Consider the following 22,655-nt stretch of genomic DNA (forward strand, 5'->3'; position numbering starts at 1 on the left):
TAATTCTTCATTTGTGACCATTCAGCTGTTTATACTTACAATTGCATTTTATTTTTAATTTCAATAAATATATTTAATAAATTATATTTAATAAATGTAAAATTGTTATTTTAATTTCGTTAATTATCCAATTGCTTCTTTTTGCGTTTCAACCTGTTCTTGTTTCAAATCTTTCTCCTCTTCTTGTATCATAGATGATATCCCCTCCTTTAGCTTTATGGAAACAGCTTATTTTAAAATCCTATTCTTATGGTTCTATTAACTCTATTTCCTTCCATGAAATCCTTTTCTTATTGAGTTTACTACCCCTTTTCCATACGCAGGCTTTGAAAAATATTTGTTGATTCTTGTTTGGCAATTTTTCTGTGGTGGTGATTCTCACTCCTCCCCCAGTGACTTCACATACAGCCCTGTCAGCCCCCAGCTTTCCAGCGGGACTGTGAAGACTTCCCACATGGTCAGGATGGGTTCCCACTGTGGGAAACTCACTGCCATAGCTTCTCATCTACCACCCTCCTTTTGCAGACTTTCCCACAGGAAATACCTTTTCTTGATTCTGAGTGCAGCTGTTCATTTATTAATCTCATTTCTATATCTTTATTATTTCTATGAACTGGGTTATAAAAATGGGGAATTTCCACATGTGTGGAAGTCCAGGTAGCAAAGTCCATCACTGTGAAATCACCAGCTCTTCACTAGAGAACTTGTACTCATCCTATTCAACTTAGATACCACTTCACCATGACTTTGCTAACCACTCTGTGTAAATTAAGCCCTTCTATTAGCCTCTCTCATAGAACTCTGCTCTCTTTCAACATGGCATTCATCACAATTTATAATTATAGACTTAGTTGTGTGTTTACCTGTCTTGATGCCTTTTTTTTTTTTTCGGTACACGGGCCTCTCACTGCTGTGGTCTCTCCCGTTGTGGAGCACAGGCTCCGGACGTGCAGGCTCAGCGGCCATGACTCACGGGCCCAGCCGCTCCACAGCATGTGGGATCTTCCCGGGCCGGGGCACGAACCCATGTCCCCTGCATCGGCAGGCGGACTCTCAACCACTGCGCCACCAGGGAAGCCCCATGTCTTGATGCCTTTTTAAAAATTTATTTAGACATCTATGTATTCAATAAACATTTACTGAGCCAAAGGTACAAAGGATATTGTTCAGGCCCTCAAATTATTGTGATGAAGGGATGACCCAAGTAGACAAAAATTTGCTGTATAATTTGACACATGCAATTTAAACTATAATTTAAAGTTTAAGTGTAAGGAACAAAGGTAGTGTTTACTTCCGTGTTGAGTGATTGGGGAAGATTTTCCAGAGAAGCTGACGTTTAAGCAAGATTTCATATGATAGATAAGAGGAAATTCTACAGACAAATGAGGAAGAAAATAGCATTAAAGAACAAGAGAACCAAGTATATCAGTACATACAGACATGAGAGATCATGATAAAATCTGGAATATGCAACTAGTTTGGTACCAGTCCTAGACATAAAAGTCTGTATATGTAAGTGTGCTGGTTGTAGGAGAGAATATAGAGGTGAAAGAGCAATCCCATATAAGAGTATTGTGTCAGTCAGAATAGGCTAAATTATCTGCAGTAACAAATAATACTAAAAGCTCAGTGGCTTTGCACAGTAGTTTCTTTCTCACTTATGCAAAGTCTGCTGTGGGTCCAAGCCATTCTCCAGGGCAGCTGTCCTCCACATGTTGGCTCAGCACTGCAGGCTACTTCAGTTTCACTGCACCTCATGTCAACATTAAACTTCAGAGTTCAAATGCTCTTCTAAGGTATTTTTATTTTATTCTGTAAGCAAAGAAGTGATCTGAAAGGTTTGACAAAGGGAGACAATTAATGAGACTTGTATATTTATAAGATTGGTACTAAGGGCAAAGAAACAAATGAGAAGTTGTTGAAATAATCCAGTGAGAACTAATGAATCCCTTCACTAATGCAGCGGTAGTGGGGAATTGAAGTTATGCATAATGATGGATTTGAAAGATACTTATATGTAAACAATAGGAGTTATTGATTGATGGCATATGAGGAGAAAAGGAAAATATAAATCAGGGATGACACTCAAATATCTGGCTTGAATTTCTGAGTTGATGGTAGTTCATAGACATCGTTGGTATGAGAGAATGAGCAAGTCAGGAATAGAAAAATAATGACCTCGGCCCAGTGGAACTTTCAGATGGAGGCAAGAATAGACATTTGATTTGAGGGTGGGAAGACATTTAGACTAAAGAAATAGATTTGCTAGTGATCAGTATGTAACGGTATTTAAAACTGCAGTGGTGGGATGTATGAGAAATATTCAGGAAGAATGGTTAAAATTGAGCTTCTGGGGCTTCCCTGGTGGTGCAATGGTTGAGAGTCCACCTGCCGATGCAGGCGACACGGGTGAAAAAAAAAAAATTGAGCTTCTGAGCTTCATGGCTTCAGAAGAGCCATCAAGTCCCTGAAATTATATGCCAAAATTCAAGAATGTGTGCCTATTTAAATGTTTCTTGGAAGATGGCTCATTCCACAAATGTTTATTAAGGTCCTACTTTGTGCAAGTCAAAGGCATTATTGTTGGTACTGGGAATAGAGCAGTAAACAAAAAATATAAAAATACTTGTCCACCTGGAGATTGTGTTATTCTAATGGGGTGGGGAGCAAGCAACAAACCAATAAAAACTTAAAATAAATACCATCTTAGCTGATGATTACTGCCATTAAGACAAATAAAACAGGATATGGGGAGAGCAAAGCTGGGTGGAAATAGAAATAATAGAATAGATTGGCCAGGAAAGACCTCACTGAAAAGGTGACATTTTTAGAAAGAATTGAAGAAGTGAGGGAGTAAATTACGTGGCTTTATTGGGGGTATTCCAGACAGAGAATCTAGCTTTCATTAGATTCTCAGTGATTCACCAGAAAGATGAGGAATCATTCCTCTGAAGTAAGAAGAGAGTCAAGAAACTGGTAGAGAAAGAAGGATCCACACAGGAGTGCTGGTGATTGGTTGTGGGATTCAGAAAAGATATAAAGCCAAGAGGATCTGATAGACTGGAAATGGAGTGGTGTCAGAGGACTGGATGTCTTGATGAGGTTGAAGTCTAGGGTTATTGAAGGAGTCAAAGACTTAGAAAGGTAAGAGATGGTGGTCAGAGAATGGGGTGTTACAAGTTTAAGATTTCAGAGGTGGATGTGGCTTTAAGTAGAGTAGATGGTTACAATGAAATGGAAGAAGTCATCGTTGAAGTGAGGAGATCAAGCAATGAGGGTCCAGTGTCAGGATGTCAGGAGGAATTGGGAAGGAGAGGTAAGCATGGTGCCACATGCCTAAGTTCCTAATGAAAGGAACAGAGGAGGGGACCAAGAGATTGGAAGGTGACAGTAATAGAGATGAGTAGTGTGTGCCAGAATGATAGAAGAGCAAGGGAGTTTGGAAGGAGGGTGGAAAAGTCATGGTCACTGAAACAGCATTAGGGAGTTAGAGAAGTGCTAACACTGACTCCCCTGATCTGAATCCTGCCTTTCACATGGTCTAACCTCAGCTGTCCATTTGCTTCTTAAGGCCTAATTAATCCTGTCCTATGGCTGAATCTGCTTGGGCCGTGTAGTCTTAGCATCTGAGGAACTTCTGTGGGAGGGGAGACCTAATATGAGTGAATAGCAACAATAATTGGTATCAAATGGATTTAGGTGAGCAAAGGTAAGGGAGATGTGGATGCTCTGTTAGCTTCCTAGGGCTGCCATAACAAAATACCACAGACTGGATTACTCAAGTAGTAGAAATTTATTTTCTCACAGTTCTGGAGGCTAGAAGTCTAGGTGGTTTCTTTTGAGACCCCTCTCCTGGGCTTGCAGATGGCCACCTTCCTACTGTATCCCCACATGGTCTCCCTGCTTTCTGTGTTGTCTGTATCCTAACCTCCTCTTTTTATAATTAGATTAGGCCCATTCTAACAGCCCCATTTTAACTTAATCACCTTTTTAAAGCTCCTATCTTCAAATACAGTCATATTTTGAGATAGTGGGAGTTCAGGCTTCAACATATGAATTTGGGGTGGGGGTGTAATTCAGCTCATAACAAACGGTCTATGTCTCAAGTGTCTCAAGTACTTAAGAACCCCTGGATTCTTCCTTACACATAGCCTAGCTCCTAAGAATGGCAGAACAGAAAAAAAGAAAATGTCCCCAGGCCCACCTACTGCCTCACTTCTTGCTAAGTGAGGAAAATAAACTCTGTTTCAGCTTTAGTCAAGGTTTCTCTTATTACCTACCAAACGGAACCTTAACTGACCCAGTATTTGTTAATTCTGTGCCTGCGGTGCTTGAAATCAGCTTGACACCGTGGTGGTATGCGCTCACGCTTTGGGAGAACTTCTGTAAGAGAGCCTGTATTAGTTTGCTAGGGCTGCCATAACAAAGTACCACAGACTAGGTAGCTTAAACAGCAGAAGTGCATTTTCTGACAGTTTAGGAGACTAGAAGTTCAAGCCCAAGGTATTGGCAGGTATTTTAAGGAAGTTCAAGATCGAGGTTGTTATTCTGAGGCCTCATCTCCTTGGGTCACAGGTGGCCACCTTCTTGCTGTCTCCTCACATAGTCTTTCCTCTGATTTTCCCTATCTTAATCTCCTCCTCTTATAAAGATATCAGTCATATTGGATTAGGGCCCACGCTAATAACCTCCTCTTAACTTAGACCTCTTTAAAGTTCCTGTCTCGGGTTTGATACGTGAATTTTGAAGCGGTGCAATTTAGCCCATAAGAGAGCTTAATTATTTTTTGAATGTAAATTATGTATCCCTTCCCTGAAATCTTGCAGTCACATGACAGCATGGCTCATGGGTGCTCAAAGTCCACAGGCAGGATCAAGGGGCTGCAGATGAAAGAGCCCTGGATTTAGGGTCAGGAGTCCTGGGCTCTAGATGTCCATCATCCTCTTGCTGACACACTTAGTTTCTCTGAACTTCAGTGTCCTCACCTTTAAACACATGTAAATATTACATGTAATGATGTATATGAAGGTATCTGGCAGACACTAAGACTATATCATCAAATCTAAGATGCCATTAATTATAAGACGCACCATTATAAGTACCCAAAATGACAAAATCGTCCATGGGAGCTTTTAAAATTACAGATTCAGGAGCCCCACCCGAGATTCATTGAATTTGAATCTTCTGAGATGAAGCTCAGGCACTGGTTTTTTTGTTTTTTTGTTTTAATTTCCCATATTATTCTGATGATCCGATAGGTTCTGAAGCCAGGGTTTCCAGCATACTGTCAGCCAATGTGTTGAATAACCTAAAATTTAATTCTAAGGTGTAATCTTTGGGGCTATTTATCAGTTCTCCTGTACTCTATAGGAAGCCTGGATTTCACACTTTGCCAACAAAAACTCATTGCCCAAATATTTTACATTTTCCAGCGCATTCATGGAATTCCAGAAAGTCTGGGCTCAGGAGTTGCATGTAATAAATACTTTGGTAGAACATGTAAACCAAGCCCAGTTCTAGTTGTAGGAGTGCTGTAGTATTTACTTTCTTAGTAGTAGCTTTCTGATCCCTTTCCCTGACTATAAACGAGATGTTGAGCCCACATCCGTCATTCTACACTTCTATGATTCTAATTGACATACTGTTAGTTCCTTATATGTTAACCTTTTCATCAACATTTTAAAAAACGAGTTGAACCTTCTTAAAAATTATCTTTCTGAATACCTATGATTGAATCCTGAGTAATGTAATGCTATTGTGACCACAGATAAAACAAGTGTCAAGATTAGAAGGTCACTCAGGACTCCTTGACTCTCTTTACAGATCATTAGCAATTCACCTCCCCACCTCCACTGCAATTTCCTAGTCCTCACTCCATGATCTCGGTGGACTCCTCTCCCCTGATTTTATAGCGGAGCAAACTGGTGTCACTCCTTCCCCTCCTCCAGCAGAGAAAGTAGGTGACTTGCCCAAGGTCCCATGAGTTAGCCTACTCATGTTGAGTCTATTCCTAAACCACTGTCTTTTCCATTCCTCCCACTCCCCGTGATCTATTCATGATACCCCAGGAAGTTTTTATCAAAAGGTCAGGAAGGTATCACCAATGCAGCCCAACACGATGGGAAACAGCTCTGAATCCCACCCAGATCAGTCCTGAGCCACATAGTTCCCGTTATCATGCAGATTTCATCTGAGCCTTGGCTAACTCCCAGGGAAGCACATATCAGCTCTGCTGTATATTGGCAGAACTTTGGCTCAGAACGTATTTCAAATGCCTCCCATTGAGCACTGGCAGCCTTAAAGAAACATGGCCAGGAAATTATTCCAGGAGGCTCAGTTACTCTATGACACTTTGCAAGGAGAAGCTGATGGCTTTCCCTCCCAAGCTCTCCCCTCTGTGCCCAGAACAAATGACTGCATTTCCCTGGATGTGCCCTAAATTAGGAGAGGGTCAGCTCAGCTGCAGTGTTGATGGAGGGAATGTCTTTAGTGGGCAGGGCCCTCTGCATGGTGCAGGATGCTTCGTGCCAAGTTCTTTATCCCTTGGTTTTAAAACCCTTGTATATTCCAAGAGAAATGTAGTCCATGTGTTCCTGATTCATTTGCACTTAAATCATTAAAATGTTGTGTGAGAGTTATTTGATGTTTGAGGAGCCTGTGAGTCTTCTTAATGGGACTTTTAAAGGGATTTTTTCTATCCTGCCTAACACAGAAATTTTTAGGCTGTTTAGCCAGAATGGTGCCTAGGTTCACACATATTCTCTCATCTCATATACTTGCATTCACATTATCAAACACAGCCTCTTAATAATGCCCAGATTAGCAAAGCTGACCTTTAAAAGTGATAAAATAGAGAAGCTGGAGAGAAAATGGAGCCAGGAGAATTTCAGCAAGATGCAAGGCACTGTTCCCCCACATGTGCTAAAGCAGTGTTATCAGAGGGTGGAGAATGCATGTGTTTGCCACCTTGGTTAGAATGGGTGGGGGCCCTCTCTTGGGTACACTGAACAGCTAAAAAAATGGCAAGGATAATTTCCTTTAAGTCTCAAAGCAACCCCCATTTTCCAGATGAGAAAACAGGATCAGAGATGTTAACAACTGGGGCCGAAGTGCACAGCCAGCTTGGATAGAAAGGGAAGATTATAGCCAACTCTGATGCTGAGTCTAATTGCTCTTTTCAAAATGCCCCAAATTGAGTTTCTTTGTGAATGTGGTGTGTATTTGAAATGCCATATGCACTATAATATTCTAGTGAGAAGCAGTACAATATTGTGGGTAAGAACTCAAATTCTTCCCCTATCACTTTCTAGCTGTGTGATCTTGGGTAACTTACTTAAACTCTCTGGGCAGTTTCCTCATCGGGAAAATGGGGATAATATTACTACCCAGATACACAAAATGTAAAGATGATCGAAAGCAATCAATACATTACTAGAGCAGTACCTGACACACAGTGCTCAGTAAATGTTAACTGTTTGCGTTTGCCGTGGTAGCAGTAAGGAGTAATAAAGGGCTGGATGATCCAGGCAGATTGTGTACCTCTCTATGCTTCAGTTTTCTTATTTGTAAAATGAGTATAATAGTATGATCCTCACAGGTTTGTGGGAGTAATTGAGATGATGTTTGCACCTAGCCATGTGCCTAACACAGAAAAGGTTCTCAGTAAAATCTACTTGTTACACCCAGATGTCTCTCTCCCTATTCAGGACTGGTGGTCATTGTTGTGAAGAAAGGAATTTTCTTCTTATTCAGCTTGGCTTATATCTGATGCTGCTTTTCTCCACAAACTCCAGGTCTAGCCACCTTTACAGGCCCAGATTTCTCTACAACCATGGGATGCGGGGCTTTCTGTCTGTAGTGGGTCCTCCCCGGGCTGTATCAGGCCTCTGAATGCTCTGAGTTGGTAAACAGCACAAGCCTTGCTTTTAAGTGACGAAGAACAACTAACCAACTGCAGGACTGACTGCTCCCCTCACATACCGGTCCAGCCGCTCTGTTCACAGGAAAGCCTGTAGTTGTTTGCAGACAGACAAGCTTTGGGATTTGGTTCTATTTTCTTGCCTAGTGTAGATGTTAGAATTGCCCTCTTAGTTGATCATCCTGTTTAATTGGTGTCCTTTGCCAGTGTCCTGAACACGAGCAGAAAACTATAGCCATCTGGCAAGGGAGACAGAGAGATCAGACTTTGTCCCCCTCCACCCTTTACACACACACACACACACACACACACACACATCCACACACATATCCACACACATACACACACACATATACACACACATACACACACACACACATGGTGATACAAATACCTATTTGAGCTGCTCAGTTATTCTCTCTCAGGAGCTGGAAGCAGCCGTATGGGATGAAGGAGGGACCTGGAGAAGCAGATCTTTTAAGGAAGAAGACAGATTCTGTTCTGTCAGGTTCCTCTGAGTGTGTGTACGAGCAAGTCAGAGAGGAGAGAGAGAGGAAAAGGCAGAGGGAGAGAGGGGGAGAGGGGATCTGTTGCAGGCAGGGGAAGGCGTGACCTGAATGGAGAATGCCAGCCAATTCCAGAGACACACAGGGACCTCAGAACAAAGATAAGGCATCGCTGACACCACACCGGGGACGAGCTCGCAGACAAGTCAGGCCGGGGGGACCAGGCAGCCAGGAGCACCCAAGGCAGGAAAATGAGGTGAGTGCCAGGGCAGGAGTGGGCACAGGGGGTCCTTCCAGGGACCAGGTGCCAAGTAGCCCTGGAAGGTCTGACCTTGTCTCTGGGCTGACTCACCTGCGAGTCCTGTGGCTGGTTCAGGGGCTTTTCATCACTCCCTGGGGCTCTGAGAAGGGAGACAGGCTGGGGCCTTCCCTGGGACTCCGGAGACATGCAACTTGAAACGGGAGGCTGTGTGCAAATGCCCCTGACGCCGCTGGAACTCAGATTTCTCCCTCTGCCAGCTTAGGGTGCTGTCTGCTGGCCAATGTGACTTTTCTTCTGTTGCCCACAAGGCTGAGTTTTTGTTTTCCTCCTTTGTAAAGAGCATTGCTTTATCTCTTCCAACACTTTGTGAGTTAGATATGTGTTTGTGTGTTTATTTGTTCTGACCGGAAAAGAAACCAGATTCCCGTAGCTCAGCTATGTGGCTTCTTAAACCTTCAGAAGTTTGCTAGTTTAAAACCTCAATTTAGAAAACTAAAAACCTGTCCCCGTTTTACATTCCACTATAAATTTCTGCATTTCTTACTGAAATCAGAGGCCGCCAGTGGCGTGAATCAGGCTATGAATTGCACCAAATGGCTCTTAAAGGAATATTACAAATTGAAATTAAAAAAAAAAAAAAAGAGTCTTTGGAGTTCTGAAACTAGGACTTTAAATTCTAATTGTTTCCAAGCTCTTCAATATTCCCCATTCCTCAGCCTAGACTTAGAGTTACTTGATGCTTGTTACCAGACATTTCTTGTAAGTTTTTCTCTCCAAGTGTCAAAATCCGACCACCATAATTACTTTTACTACTTATAAGTGTTAATACTGTTAAAAATACAAAAAAGAAAAAAAAAAAACACTCTGCAGATGTGTTGCCTCTAAACATCTTTTCCCGTTAATTTTCTTCTCAATTGGAAAAGGGTTTCTATTTGTTTCTCTTCTGCAAAGTCACCTAGCAACTTTTCAGGATCTGGGGCCCATGAGGGGCTTCAGGCTATGTTAACTCTTTGAACTCAGATTACCTGTGGTTTAGAGAGATAATCAGGTCTTTAAGGTTAATCCAATCATTCTCTTCTTTCTAAATCCATTGTAATGTTAAATCTGCTATCTAACTTCATTTTCCTTTCTCCTAAAAGAGAGGAGATTTATGCCCATCTACATGAAATGACAATTTGATTGATCTGTCCACTATTCAAATCTCACCCTACCACCCAGTGCCCCAGCCATAACAAACTACAAGGCCGACGATCAGTTCTGTATCTTGGTGTTTGCTGATCCCTTAAGCCAGAATAGCTCTCCCTCTTATTTCTCCTATTTCTAGAGGACCCGATTGTTCAAGCTGGCTCATACATCACCTCCTCTTCCCTGCCCAGTATCCCCAGAGTCAGCATCTTCTCCTTTGTGATATCTCTGTCCTTGGGAGCTACCTTTCTTAATACCTCTTTGTTGAAATGTCCACCTCCTCTTCCAAGACTGAGTGTTCCTTAAGGAATAGGATCTATGGCATGTTCATCTTTGTATGCCTAGTACCTAGCATAATGTCTGTTTCCTATTAGGCATGCAATAAATATTAGCTGAATTGAATTCAGTTGTTCAATAGCAAAACTACTACTGGAAAAGTGCTCCACTAGAAGTCTATAAAAGGTCTTCCCTCACATAGACACAACAGTTCAGAGTTTGCAAAGCCCTTTCATAGGCACTGTCTCATCTGGTCTTCAGATTTTGAATGAGGTAGGATTTATGGAGAAGTGAGGATAAAAGAGTTTAGCAACTTGCCCAGAGCCACACTGATGATGTTGAAAAAGCCCAGACCCAAATTTGGATCTTTAGGCTCCAAGTTCAGGATGTTTTTCTACTGTATTTTGCCAGACTCTCAACCAAGTATATTATTCTGCACCAGCGGCTCTCAATCCTAGCTGCACATTAGAAGCATCTGCGGTGCTTTAAAAAATGGCAGGGCTTCCCTGGTGGTGCAGTGGTTGAGAGTCCGCCTGCCGATGCAGGGGACACGGGTTCGTGCCCAGGTCCGGGAGGATTCCACATGCCGCAGAGCGGCTGGGCCCGTGAGCCATGGCCGCTGAGCCTGCGCGTCCGGAGCCTGTGCTCCGCAACGGGAGAGGCCACAACAGTGAGAGGCCCGTGTACAGCAAAAAAAAATGTCAGTGACCAGGCCTCACTCCAGACCAATTAAACTAAAATCTGCAGGGGAGGAGCTTTGGTATTAGTTTTTTTTTTTTTTTTTTTTAATTTTCACATAAAGCTACGGGTTTTTAAATTATTTTTCACAGGATTAATTGCTTTGGCCAGATGCCTGGGCATGATATGGGCATGGACCCAGCATCCTCTGTGAGCTTTTGTTATTCCTTTCTTCTGTTGAAGCTAATTCACCATATGGTATTGGGCATGACATGTCACCTCTTGGGGTATCCTTTTCGTCATCTGTCAAGTACGGGTGTTGTCAAAGGGATCCATATAGTCCATTTCAACTCTTCTACCCCAAAACAGTCTGGGTGTAGTGTAGGTTGAAGTGAGGAGTGAATGGAAAGGATAGAAAGTGCTACTCATTCCACAACCATGGATATATGCCGGCATTTTTTAAGGCATTCCTGAGAGCTTGCTCCTACAGTAGAGCTTAGGAAATCCTGGCATTATATATTACTTTTGACATTTCAAGCAAATGTAATTAAACTTTTTGATTAGTTGGAGAATAGATAGCAGGTGTCAGAATTTGTACAGCCGGTGCCTGGTGGATAAGAAGCCAAAAACATTCAGAGTGTGATGGGAAATGAAAGCTGCCACTTACATTCTTTAATTTGCAGCCCTGAAAGCAAGCAAGCAAGCATATGCTCAGGCTTATTATGTGAAAAGAGAGATTTGTTTCATATGTTTAAAACTGTTTTGAGATGCAAACAAAATAGAACAGAAAGCTTCACAGGCCTTCCTCCCACAATGACCAGTTGCCTACTACACATGGTCCTGGGCCTCTGAGGATAGATGGAGCCGTTAGCCTGGGCCAGCCCTTGACAGAAGCAGCATTAGGAAGCTCAGAGTCTCCTCCATGTGGTCTGGAAAAAGCAGATATGGAGAAAGTTGACCTTTCAGCCTTACATAATCTGGGTGTCACTATTGCAGGGAGGTCCAGTTGGGGGATCCAAAGCTCATTCCTAACCCCTGCTTTTCGGGAAGCAGCATGATGGAGTAATCATAACTAATGTTTGCCTAGGGCTGGACAGTTAACAAAGTACTTATTTTCCAATCGTCCTTTATTCTGATAGCAGCCCCGGGGGATGTCATTATTGTCACCAATTAAAGAATGAAGAAACTGAGAGGGAGACCTTACGTGACTTCCCCAAGATGGGTCAGATAAATAAAGTCAAAGTCTGGACTTGAATCCAGCTATTCCAACCTAAGACCAGTGCTCTCCCCTCCCCAAGCGGAACTGAACCAGAACTCCTAGCCCGGGTACCATCAGTATATTTCCTCACTTGAAAGTGGGGCTGCCTGAGCCCTGCAAGCCAGGGTTTCTAGACTCAAGCTTTCCTACTAGTTCACGAGAGAGCTTGGACCTGTGCCTCCCCTTCTCTCTCCTCCACAGATTGGTTTATAAAAATATTGACCCTGGCAATTGGATTAAAACATTTTGTTTCCTTAGTTGCATCTCACATGTTGCTATTGCAGGGGCCTTGGAAAAAATTTAAATAACTATTTTTTTTTAATTGAAAAAATAGCACAAGGCCCTTCTAGACACATCTGAACATTTTATATACACAAAAGTAAAATTAAAAACACTCATATTACCACTTCAGAGATAACTACTGTTAATATCCTACTGACACCCTTGTAGGCCATTTTGCACTTACATATTTACCTTTTATGTAAATATTATATGACAGCTAGATAATCTCATTGTAGTTATCTCATTGTGTTTGCACACTCAAAAATTCATACGTGTGCATATATAAACATATGTGCATCTGTTTACCGAGCAGCGTGGGGCAGCTTGGGGAGAAACAACTTCCTGATTAGCCAAATTGTATCTTAATCTTAAGACGCTGGTATAATTTCCCAGAAGTTACTTTTTAGGCTATATAAGACTCTGGCCCCACTTTCATGCTTTCGTTCATTCATTCGTTCATTCATTCATCATCTTTTATATACCAGGCTTTATATTAGGTCTTTCACATACATCATCTCCAATGTTCATGTGAGCTCTGTAAATTAGAGATTATAATCTTCATTTTACATTTGAGGAAACCTGAGCTCAGAGACTAATTACCCAAGGTTTCACAGCCAGTAAGTAAGAGAACTGGGATTTGAACCCAAATACACCTAACTTCAGGGACTGTGCGTAAAGCAGTGCTCCAATTGGAAGCATGTACAGGGAGCTGGAATCTGGAGTGAAGGATACTCTGTGGTATCTTGGGAAGCTTTGAGCTAGATGGTGGAAGATAAATAAGACAACCAGGTGAGGAATGAGCAGGGCATGTGCAGTGGGACCAAGGCCTGGATGGGCATGGCATGCTCCCAGAATGATCTGCCTCGGCATGGCTGCTATGAGATGAAGTTGGACAGGTAAATCAGCACTAGATCAAAAAGGGCTTATCAGCCATCCCGGTAGCAGATGCTTTGCCCTGCAGGCACAGTGGAGCAGTGTGGACACATCTGTGTTTTAGAAAATCAAATTTGGCGGAAGATTGCTGAATGGTATGAAGTGGTAGCCAGGGAGATCAGTTAGGATGAAATAGCAACAGTCCAGATAAGAACATTTAAATTAATTGGCTGGAGAGAAGCAGAGGGGTTCCCAAGACAAAGGAAGCAGAACATATAGTATTTAAGGGAGAAGTCGATGAGCCAGGATTGGGATGTTTGAGTTCAAGGTCCTTGAGTCTCACAGGGGGAGCAATCTAGTAGATGCCTTGGTTGTCCTGTGTACTGACCATTAGGTTTTTTGTTTGTTTGGTTTTGTTTTTGTTTTTTTGCGGTACGCGGGCCTCTCACTGCTGTGGCCTCTCCCGTTGCGGAGCACAGGCTCCGGATGTGCAGGCTTAGCGGCCATGGCTCACGGGCCTAGCCGCTCCGCGGCATGTGGGATCTTCCCGGACCGGGGCACGAACCCATGTCCCCTGCATCGGCAGGTGGACTCTCAACCACTGCGCCACCAGGGAAGCCCGACCATTAGGTTTTTGACAAGCCTTGGACATTCTGCCTCATTATTGCATCAGCCACTTTGGGTGTATTCTGCAAGTTTTGTTGAATTTCCCGTGCCCCTTATGCAACTCTTTTCACAGTCCATCATCTCTCATTCCTGCAGCTGGAAATAAACTGTATGTTTTTGATCCTTTTATAAAAACACTTGCCAAAAGGAAAAACCTTGTTTTGCTCATTCCTTCTTAATTCAAAATTTTGCATTTCTTGATTGATTTTGTTAAATTTGTTTTAGGTACTACAGATCCCATCATTGAGTATGAGTCTTATCTCAGTATTACCATGTTACTGTTACTTACTTTTTAGAAAATTGAATCAAGAGTTTATGATTCTTAAATGAAGCTAAGCTAAAGAAATGATACCAGCTTTTACCTAACTATGAAATTTATATTTTCAACCAAAAAATGATATGCCTCAGAGTCCCAAATATGGTATTTTCTGGGAAAGTTTAATACTATTATCAAATCTTTAAAAAGAGCACAACTGGAAGCAACCTTTAAAATCAAGTTACCGCCCTCCAGTATTATAGGCTGGGTAAGCAAGACCCATAAGGACGAAGTAATTACAGCAGGTCAGTGGCAGACACATGCTGGGAACTTGTTCTCCTGGCTGTTGATTTAGCTAAATGGCAAGGACCAGTGTCTGTGAATGTAAGTAAATCCATTCATGTCTTTCAGGTGGCTCCTTCTCTCTCATGCTCTGTGCTTCTCCTTGTTGAAGGCTTTGGCCCACATAGTGGAGCTTAACAATATGTTTGGCCAGATTCAGTCGCCTGGCTATCCAGACTCTTATCCAAGTGATTCAGAGGTGACGTGGAATATCACTGTCCCAGAGGGATTTCGGATCAAGCTTTACTTCATGCACTTCAACTTGGAATCCTCTTACCTTTGTGAATACGACTATGTGAAGGTGAGACCCCTAATGTTCCCTAACTGGGCCAGGTTCTCTACGGGAGAATCTGCTGGGAGTTAGAGGAGCTTAGATGAATTAGATGCTGTGTTTACCACCCAGGCTGGCAGTCTAGTGAGGGAGACATTACAGTGTTATAACATTATGAAGGAGGGTTGGGGGTGGCATGCTAGGTGCAGGCTGAGTAGGAAGACCTAGAAAAGACCTTGAGGGAAACTGAAACTGGCAAAGTGTGACTCAGCCAAACACAGCCTTACCTTTTCCTTTCTGATCTCAAAGTCTTTAACGTTTCCACTAACCTCTGCTCCAATGTCACCTTTAATTCAACAAGCAGAAAAGGGCAGATACCCCAGAGTCAGCATTAATCAGAGTAAGCTAGCATTATATCCAAAGCTGAGGCATTAGAAAGCGTTGCCCTGTTCCCTAGGTAATGATCAAGTGTTTGGGAAGTGTAGCGTATGCTGCAGCGGAGAGTAGGAGGTGAAGTTGGAAGGTTGGATTGGGATGAGATTCTGAAGGGCCTTGAATATGATGCTAAAGAGTTTGGATTTTATCAACAAAGAGTATGGGCAACAGTGGGGGGTCACTACACAGATGGATGTAAAAGACAAATGGAAGAGGAGCAGAAAATGATTACAACATCAAAACAACATTTCCCAGAATTTAAGGAGAGCCCACAAACAATGCCATGGGTGGGGAGCTGTTCTCTTTTAAAAGTGGAGCTAAGAAAGGTTACAGTACTTCTGAGAGATGACACTTATTAAGGTTGTATCTGGTTCAAAAAGATGTGAAGACCTAAGAACCTACTTTATAAACTCTCTCTGGTTTCCTGGAAGAAGTTCTCATCAAACCACCCTAGAGTAGGCTTTCTATATTTTTGGTATTAGTATAGTCTCATTTTTCCACAGCCTGTAATTCAACAACAGTTAACCTTGTATTTACCAGAATGTTTGATCAACAGCAAAGAAGTGAGTTGACAAGGTGATTTACACTTAAAATCTCATTCAACCTTTAAAACAATCCTATGAGACAGGTACTACTGTCCCATTTACAGACAAAGAAACAACCCCAAGAAGGTGAAGCAACTCACCCAACGTTGTACAGCTAGTAAGTGATGGATCAGGGTTCCAAACCCATGTCTTGTGACTTTCAATACCATGTTCTTTTGGCTCCACCAAACTGCTCACAAGCTGTACTACACTGAGCCCTAGGATACTGCAGGGGCTGAAAAGAACAGTGGGGTGGGGTGGGGCGGAGGCCTGGTAAGTGGGGCTGTGAACCCCTACCCTGATTAACTCATTTTAAATGGTGGGTGTTGCTAATTATATATGTTGGATATGCATCAAGTATCCCATTTAAAGCACATTTTCTGTGACTGAAAACGTTCTAAAATTGGTGCTCCGTGACAGTGTTTCAATTTTAACACTATTGACATTTTGAGCCAGGCAATTACTTGCTGAAGAAAGCTGTTTTGCGAATGGTAGGGTCTTTAGCAGCATTCCTGGCTTCTACTCACTAGTTGCCAATAGCACTCCCACTCCCGTTGTGACAACCAGAAATGTCTCCAGCAGTTATCAATATCCCCAGGGGAGCAAAATCTCTCCATTTGAGAACCATTGCTCTCTTTGTGTGATGCTGCCCATCTTTGAATGCCCTGTGCTAGAAACTGTGAGAATTTAAGGACACAAAAATCTAGTCCCTTAAAAAGAGAGATGAGCCTAGAAAAATAGCACTTGCACAAGATGAAAAAGAGTAATGACAATAAAAGATTGACAAAAAGAATGAGAAAAGGTAAAACTGGCTGCTCTAAGAGATGATGTGGCTTGGTAATCTAGATTAACAGACAGTTTCTATAAATTCATTGAAAATGGAGTCAACTTCTCAGACTCGCAAGGATCAAGCAGAGAGTATTCACCAAGATCCTAAGTGTTTATCATCCTAAATTGAAATTTCTAACAAACAGGTCAGTTATGTCTTCTAGGACATAATCTAGCCTCTGGCAGAACCAAACTCCAGGATCCCAGATGCATTATGGGTAGGGGACATTAGGTTAGCAGAATCCCCCAGCCCATTCCCCTAGCTGATGCTCACCGTACAACCATGGTATTCTCAAATATTTAGGTTGGAGAGTGAACTTAGCAGAAGGAAAATGACCAAACAGTGACTTAATAGAAGAGTAAATTCCATAGATTTAGACAAGGCTAGATGTGAACTTCCTAACTGCTTTTTTCTCTACTTTCAAATACGTCAATCATCTAGAACTTTTGCCAGCGGAAACACTTGCCTTTATTAGTAGCTGAGGCCTCAAGACCACAGAAATTAGAATTTTTTTCTTTAGCTGTGACAATGACTTATTTTCATTATTCCTCCCTGCCTCCACCCTAAGAATTCACTCTCAATTCATATTCAATCATTTCTCACAAGTTTTCCTCTTATTTATATGGATGCCAGGTTTGACCTTGTTAGGACTCCTTTATCGAGATGATAAACACATAATAGAGGATTTAACTCATTCCTTTGCCCCCAAATAAATTGAGTCTCCTGACAAGGCAGATTGAAGAGTTGACATCAGGTACACTTTGTAGCGGAAAAAAATGATACTTTTCAAGGGCAACAATAGACTGTGAAGACCTCTTCCGACACTGAATTAAGGACACTGAAATTTCTACCCAAAGTTTGGCCTTTCTGGTTGGAGAATATTTTGGAAATTGATTGATGGTTTCTATCTAGCGTGGTGAGATACCTTCCTGAAAGCCCAAGGAGATGGGACTAGGCCCTCTGGAAGGGCAGCATCATCCTGGTTTCCTGACTGGGATTCAGGAAATGCCTGTTCTAGTGCCAGATCTGCCACTAACTCCCAAATGATCTTTTAGCACTCTCTCTGCTCCAAAATTAGACTTATGACCTCTGAGCATAGCAAAGAAACAGTCTGTGTGAGGCAACACAGAGACTGAGCTGCCTACCTGAAGTGCCCGACAGTCCTTGCTTCTCTGATTCCGGTACATTTTTCCAGTTCCTTTAGAAGAAGAGATTAGCATATTGGACAGAGAGGTATTACTTTGCTTGGGCTTGCACAGCCCACTTCCTTCCAGAATGCCATCCCAGCACTAGCATTGGCCTCCCTGCAGAGGTTCTAGCAGCCATGGGGCCTGAGCAGGCCTTCCTTCACAGGACGCTGCACCCTGGTCAGCTGATGACTAGTGCTCATGTGGAGACAGGCTCTGTGTCCTTGCCCACATGTGCCCGGCAGAGTTCCCCTCCTGGACTCAAGAACTCATAGGATGTCAGGCCACAGGGGCCCTCTGGAGACCCACCTAGTCCCATGTCATTGTTGTTATTGTTGTTTTTCAAATATTTTCTCCCTAGTGGACATTTTCTTCTTAAAAATCTTTCTTCTTAAAAATCTTAAAAAAAACCTATATCTTCTGATATAGGAAACAGAAGTGAGGCTGCTAGGGTTGAAGGTGGCTCAGAAGCTCACTCTGCTCACTCAACCTTCTTGGTCCCTCTGAAGGTCACACCTTGCAGGAATTACAGCTTGAATACTCCTTAAGTTCCCAATTCAGGGACAAGACTAGTACTCTCACCTGTGAACCCTAAAACCCAGAAGCCTTCAACATATAGTCGAAACCTGTTGACTTTTCCTAATTGTGTTCTCTCCCTAACCTTCCACCCCCAGAATATGTGGCTTTCCTGGCTATGAATGAGAAGGAGGCTCTTCCCTTTTCATCTGAATGAAGCATGAGCATGCCAGCCATGCCACCCTTGGATAAGTCAATACCCCTCTACAAAATTCTGTCTTTTCATCTGTTCCATGAGGAGTAGAATGAGATGATCCCTAAGGTCCCTTAAATTCCAGAATTTTAATCTTCATTCTCCTTGCCAGAGCTTTCCAGATGACCCCCCAAACCCTCATTATCCTAGTTAGGGTAATGCCAGAGAATGGTAATAATATGTCACAGCGGCCTCTTCTTGAAGTTCCGTGGCCATAAGCACTCCAGTAAGAGACTGTAGTCTGCTGGAGTTGCCTTAGTGACATGTCATTTGAAGAAAACTTGTAAATATATCATGCCAGTGCTGTCCTTTTCCAAGGAACTTGGAATATCACTCATTTCCGTCTGATGGGATAATATCCCCTGTTTTGAGGCTCTTTCATTCTGTGACTGAATTCCCCTGGCAGGCCTGGGAGTGGGTTTAAAGGACCATCCAGTTCACAGGAATCCTTTCAGCCCAGCCCCAGTCCGCAGACTGCCCTTCCCACCCTGGCCCATCAGGGTGATGACGACGGAATTGCTGACACTGCACATCAGCAGCTTGAAGAAGGGCAGGACCCCAAGGCTGTGGTCTGGATGCTCTCATTTTATGAAAATTCCTCTCCAGCCTGACTTCCCGCAGTCTTTGGTCTTCAAGGCACATGCACATCTGCACGACAGGATTTGCTTCCTTGGAATGTGGCTGCAATGTGTGGATTCCTACAGTGCACAGATGAGACATATGAATCACAGCTGGTTAATGCTGTAGGCGAGGGGCAGAGCACAGACACTGGCCAGGAAACTGGAGGCCTCGATTCTTGTGGCCATTCTCTACTAACTAAGTAACCCTGGGCAAGTGATTGCTTCTAGAGTGGACTCTTTCCTCCTGTCTCAGATACAGGGAGTTGAACCAGATGTTCTCTAAGGTCCACCTAGCCCTGATAGTCTATGTATCTAAGACCTCAGGAATCATGATTCAACTTCATGATCATCATGCTGAAGCCCTGGAAAGGGCAATTCATTGGCCAAGGTCACACGGGGACCAGAATTTATATCTCAAAACTCTCAGTCTTTTCTTCTTTTAAAAATATTAAGTGACAGTGGAGTCCCCATCTTATGGATGCCTAGGTTTTTAAGTGTAATGTAAGGCAAATACTGTCTATAGTCAAACTTACTCTCTTAAATATAGTAGAGCACTGGCTTTTAGAATGTCCAGAAGAGACTTTTTTTCCCAGAAATGCAACAAATTATATAGTTCCTTTAGTTGAGCATCAGATGAAGTAGTTTGACTTGTGCTGAGAAGTGAGCCCTGGAGCTGTAGTTACTGAAAAAGGTACTCAGAAACCAGAACCACCAAGGGAGCAGCAGATTCACACATCTTATTGTCAAGTCCACTTCATGGTATCTGTTCATTGGAAAAGGAGATCATAAAAGCCTGCATTTGGCTTTTTTCTCTTTCTCTCTTTCCCCTTCTTTTATTGAGTGCATATAGCTCAACTGGCATCTGTTAAATGCTCATATGACATAACATCACTTTTCTCCTCTTATATTCTTGATACATTAAACATTTCTTCCATTCTCTCCACTTTAGCCCTTTAGTTCCAGTTCTTATTCCTCTCGCCTAGTTTATTGCAATACCATCCTAAATGTCTACCAGCTGTGGGTCTCTCCCCAGCCGGTCCACCCTCTACATGTGTCCAGAGAGAGCTTCTTAAACATTGCTTTGATTGTGCAACTCTCAAAACCTTTCAGTTGTTCTCCACTGTCTATGGAATGAAGTCTAAGAATTTTATTGAAAATCTACCATAAGTTGGACACTGCACCAAAGACAGGCCCCATGAAGATGAGTAAGACAGTACCTGCCCTCCAAGAACTCATGATTTCATAGTGTGTCATAAGACAAGTACATAACTAATAAGCTAAAACTGGGCAGAGTAACACAAGAGTATGGGGCAGTATATAAGTTGTAGAGTGATCATTTCTGGGTGTTCAAGAAAAGCTTTGGAAATAATTAATGTCTGAGATAAGTCTTGAAGGGTAAAGAGGAATTTAACAGTGTAATTCCCTAAACTTCTTGATCTCCCTAAGCATCGGTTTTGTGATTGGTACCAAAAAAAAAAAAAAAAAAAAAAGACTCAATGATACAGTACCTTCCTTGCAGTTTATGCAAGAGTTTAAATGAAATGATGGCTATGAGTTGAAATCAGTACTGCAAAAGGCAAACATGTTCAATGGTTTGGAGTTCAGCCTCTAGAGCCACTCAGACCTAGAGTCAGGTCCTGCCTCCACTATTTATTGTAAAATAGGGATAACAGTAATGCCTATCTCTTGGGCTTATTGTGAATGTCAAGTGAGGTAAATGCTGTATTGACATATGCCCAACACCTATGTAATTAGTTCAGTAAGCATTATTAGAGTGGTAATGATGGCAAGGGTGTGAGCACTAAAGTGCTTGCTGGTATCACCAGATGCTCAATGAGTGTCCGTTTTCTCATCTGCTCTGACTTTACCACTAACTGGCTGCCTGTGACCTTGCACATATCACTCAGTTTTTCAGGCAATTTATGGAAAAGTACTCTGAAAGGACTAATCAAATGCAAGAGGCTGTTTATTTCTCCTGTGTATTCATTTGTCGTGACACAAGTTTGTGGCACTTTCTGATGTATTGCCTCCTTTGATTCTCATGGACTAGGGAGAGCCGGGATTACTACATCTAATTTACAGGAAAGGATACTGAGCATCAAGAGCTTAAGTGCATTTGTGGTCCAGGACTTTAGAGCAAAGCCAGGTTTCAATCCTTTTTCTTCTTACCCCTAAGTCATGATTGTGTTTCTCCATTTGGCCCTTCTCAGAACAAGTTTTATCCTGGTAGGGATTTCAGGATTTTGATATGCTTCCTGGCTATAAGAGAAATTTAGTAAAATCTTGTAAAACTGAAGGACCTTGAGGGTTCCTGTGTTGTCTAGATTTTGTTAAAGAACTTTCTCTTTTATTCTGACATTGAGAGAAAAAAAAAATTTATAAAAATGGAGTCTGAACAGGCTTCCCTGGTGGCAGAGTGGTTGAGAGTCCGCCTGCCGATGCAGGGGACACGGGTTCGTGCCCCGGTCCGAGAAGATCCCACATGCCGCAGAGCGGCTGGGCCCGTGAGCCATGGCCGCTGAGCCTGCGCATCCGGAGCCTGTGCTCCGCAACGGGAGAGGCCACAACAGTGAGAGGCCCGCGTACCAAAAAAATAAATAAATAAATAAAAATTGGAGTCTGAGCTATGAAGGTTGGGAAAGTGCTCAATTTATCTGTTTGTGGTACACATGTCTAATGGTGAACTCAAGGACATTGCACTAGACTGTCAGCCCCAGGAGTTCAGGGCCTATGTCTGTGTTTATTTCTAGTAGTGAGCACAGCCCTGGGGGCAGAACAGGAAAAAGCAAAAATCTCCTGGTGGTAAGCATAAAGGAAAGGGCTCTGGTCTAGAGATCAGCCACTGACTCCTGTTGAGACATTGGGCAAGTCACTTGTCTGCTCTGGGCCTCAGTTTCTCCATCTGCCCAATGAGGAAATTGGACTGGCTGGCCTCTCTAAGCCCTTCCAGCCCTGATGCTCCCTTCCCAGGCCTCGTTGGGTCAGTCTTCATCCTGCTGTGTAATTGACAGATAAGTCCCTCCCATGGCCCTGCTCAAAGACTGACTCCTCTGAACCCGGACTCCTAATTTCTGTGCAGTGCTCTGTGTTTACTCTGAACGTGCCCTCGACCTTCAACTAGTGCCGAAGCTCTGTTCATTCTCTGGGAGTAGACAGGAGGCCTTGCCCCTGAGGGAAAAGAGGAATGGGTAAATATTTCTCATGAATTTCAATTGTATTCCCTAGTGGAATTCTTCACTCCAGAGATACCAGGTTTCCAAATCCATTCTAGCTGATTCAGAAGAATCAGGAAGTGAAAATGAGCTTCAGAAAAAGCGTGACAAAAGCTTATTTTATGAAGGAAGTACAAACAGCACAGGCTCTGGGGTGATGGAAAACAGAAGGAAGGTTCCCAGCGCTGGGGCAGAGAATGTGGGCAAGTGTGGGTGAGTGTGAGGTGGGAGTGCTCTGGGGAATAG

The 22,655-nt window shown here is 42.7% G+C and overlaps 1 protein-coding gene across 3 annotated transcripts in view; it reads left to right on the plus strand.

Annotated features, from left to right (window-relative positions):
• Nucleotides 1–8,545: 8,545 nt before the first annotated feature.
• Nucleotides 8,546–22,655, plus strand: part of MASP1 (MBL associated serine protease 1) — a 62,400-nt gene continuing 48,290 nt past the window's right edge. For all 3 annotated transcript variants that reach the window (XM_030861062.2, XM_030861052.2, XM_030861079.2), the window contains exons 1-2: nucleotides 8,546–8,680; nucleotides 14,572–14,803. In XM_030861062.2, coding sequence (XP_030716922.1) covers nucleotides 8,676–8,680; nucleotides 14,572–14,803 — 237 coding nt within the window. In that variant the 5' untranslated portion in view covers nucleotides 8,546–8,675. The remainder of the gene's footprint in view (nucleotides 8,681–14,571; nucleotides 14,804–22,655) is intronic.

Source organism: Globicephala melas, chromosome 4 (assembly GCF_963455315.2).
Source record: "Globicephala melas chromosome 4, mGloMel1.2, whole genome shotgun sequence".
In the NCBI taxonomy this organism is placed as follows: domain Eukaryota; kingdom Metazoa; phylum Chordata; class Mammalia; order Artiodactyla; family Delphinidae; genus Globicephala; species Globicephala melas.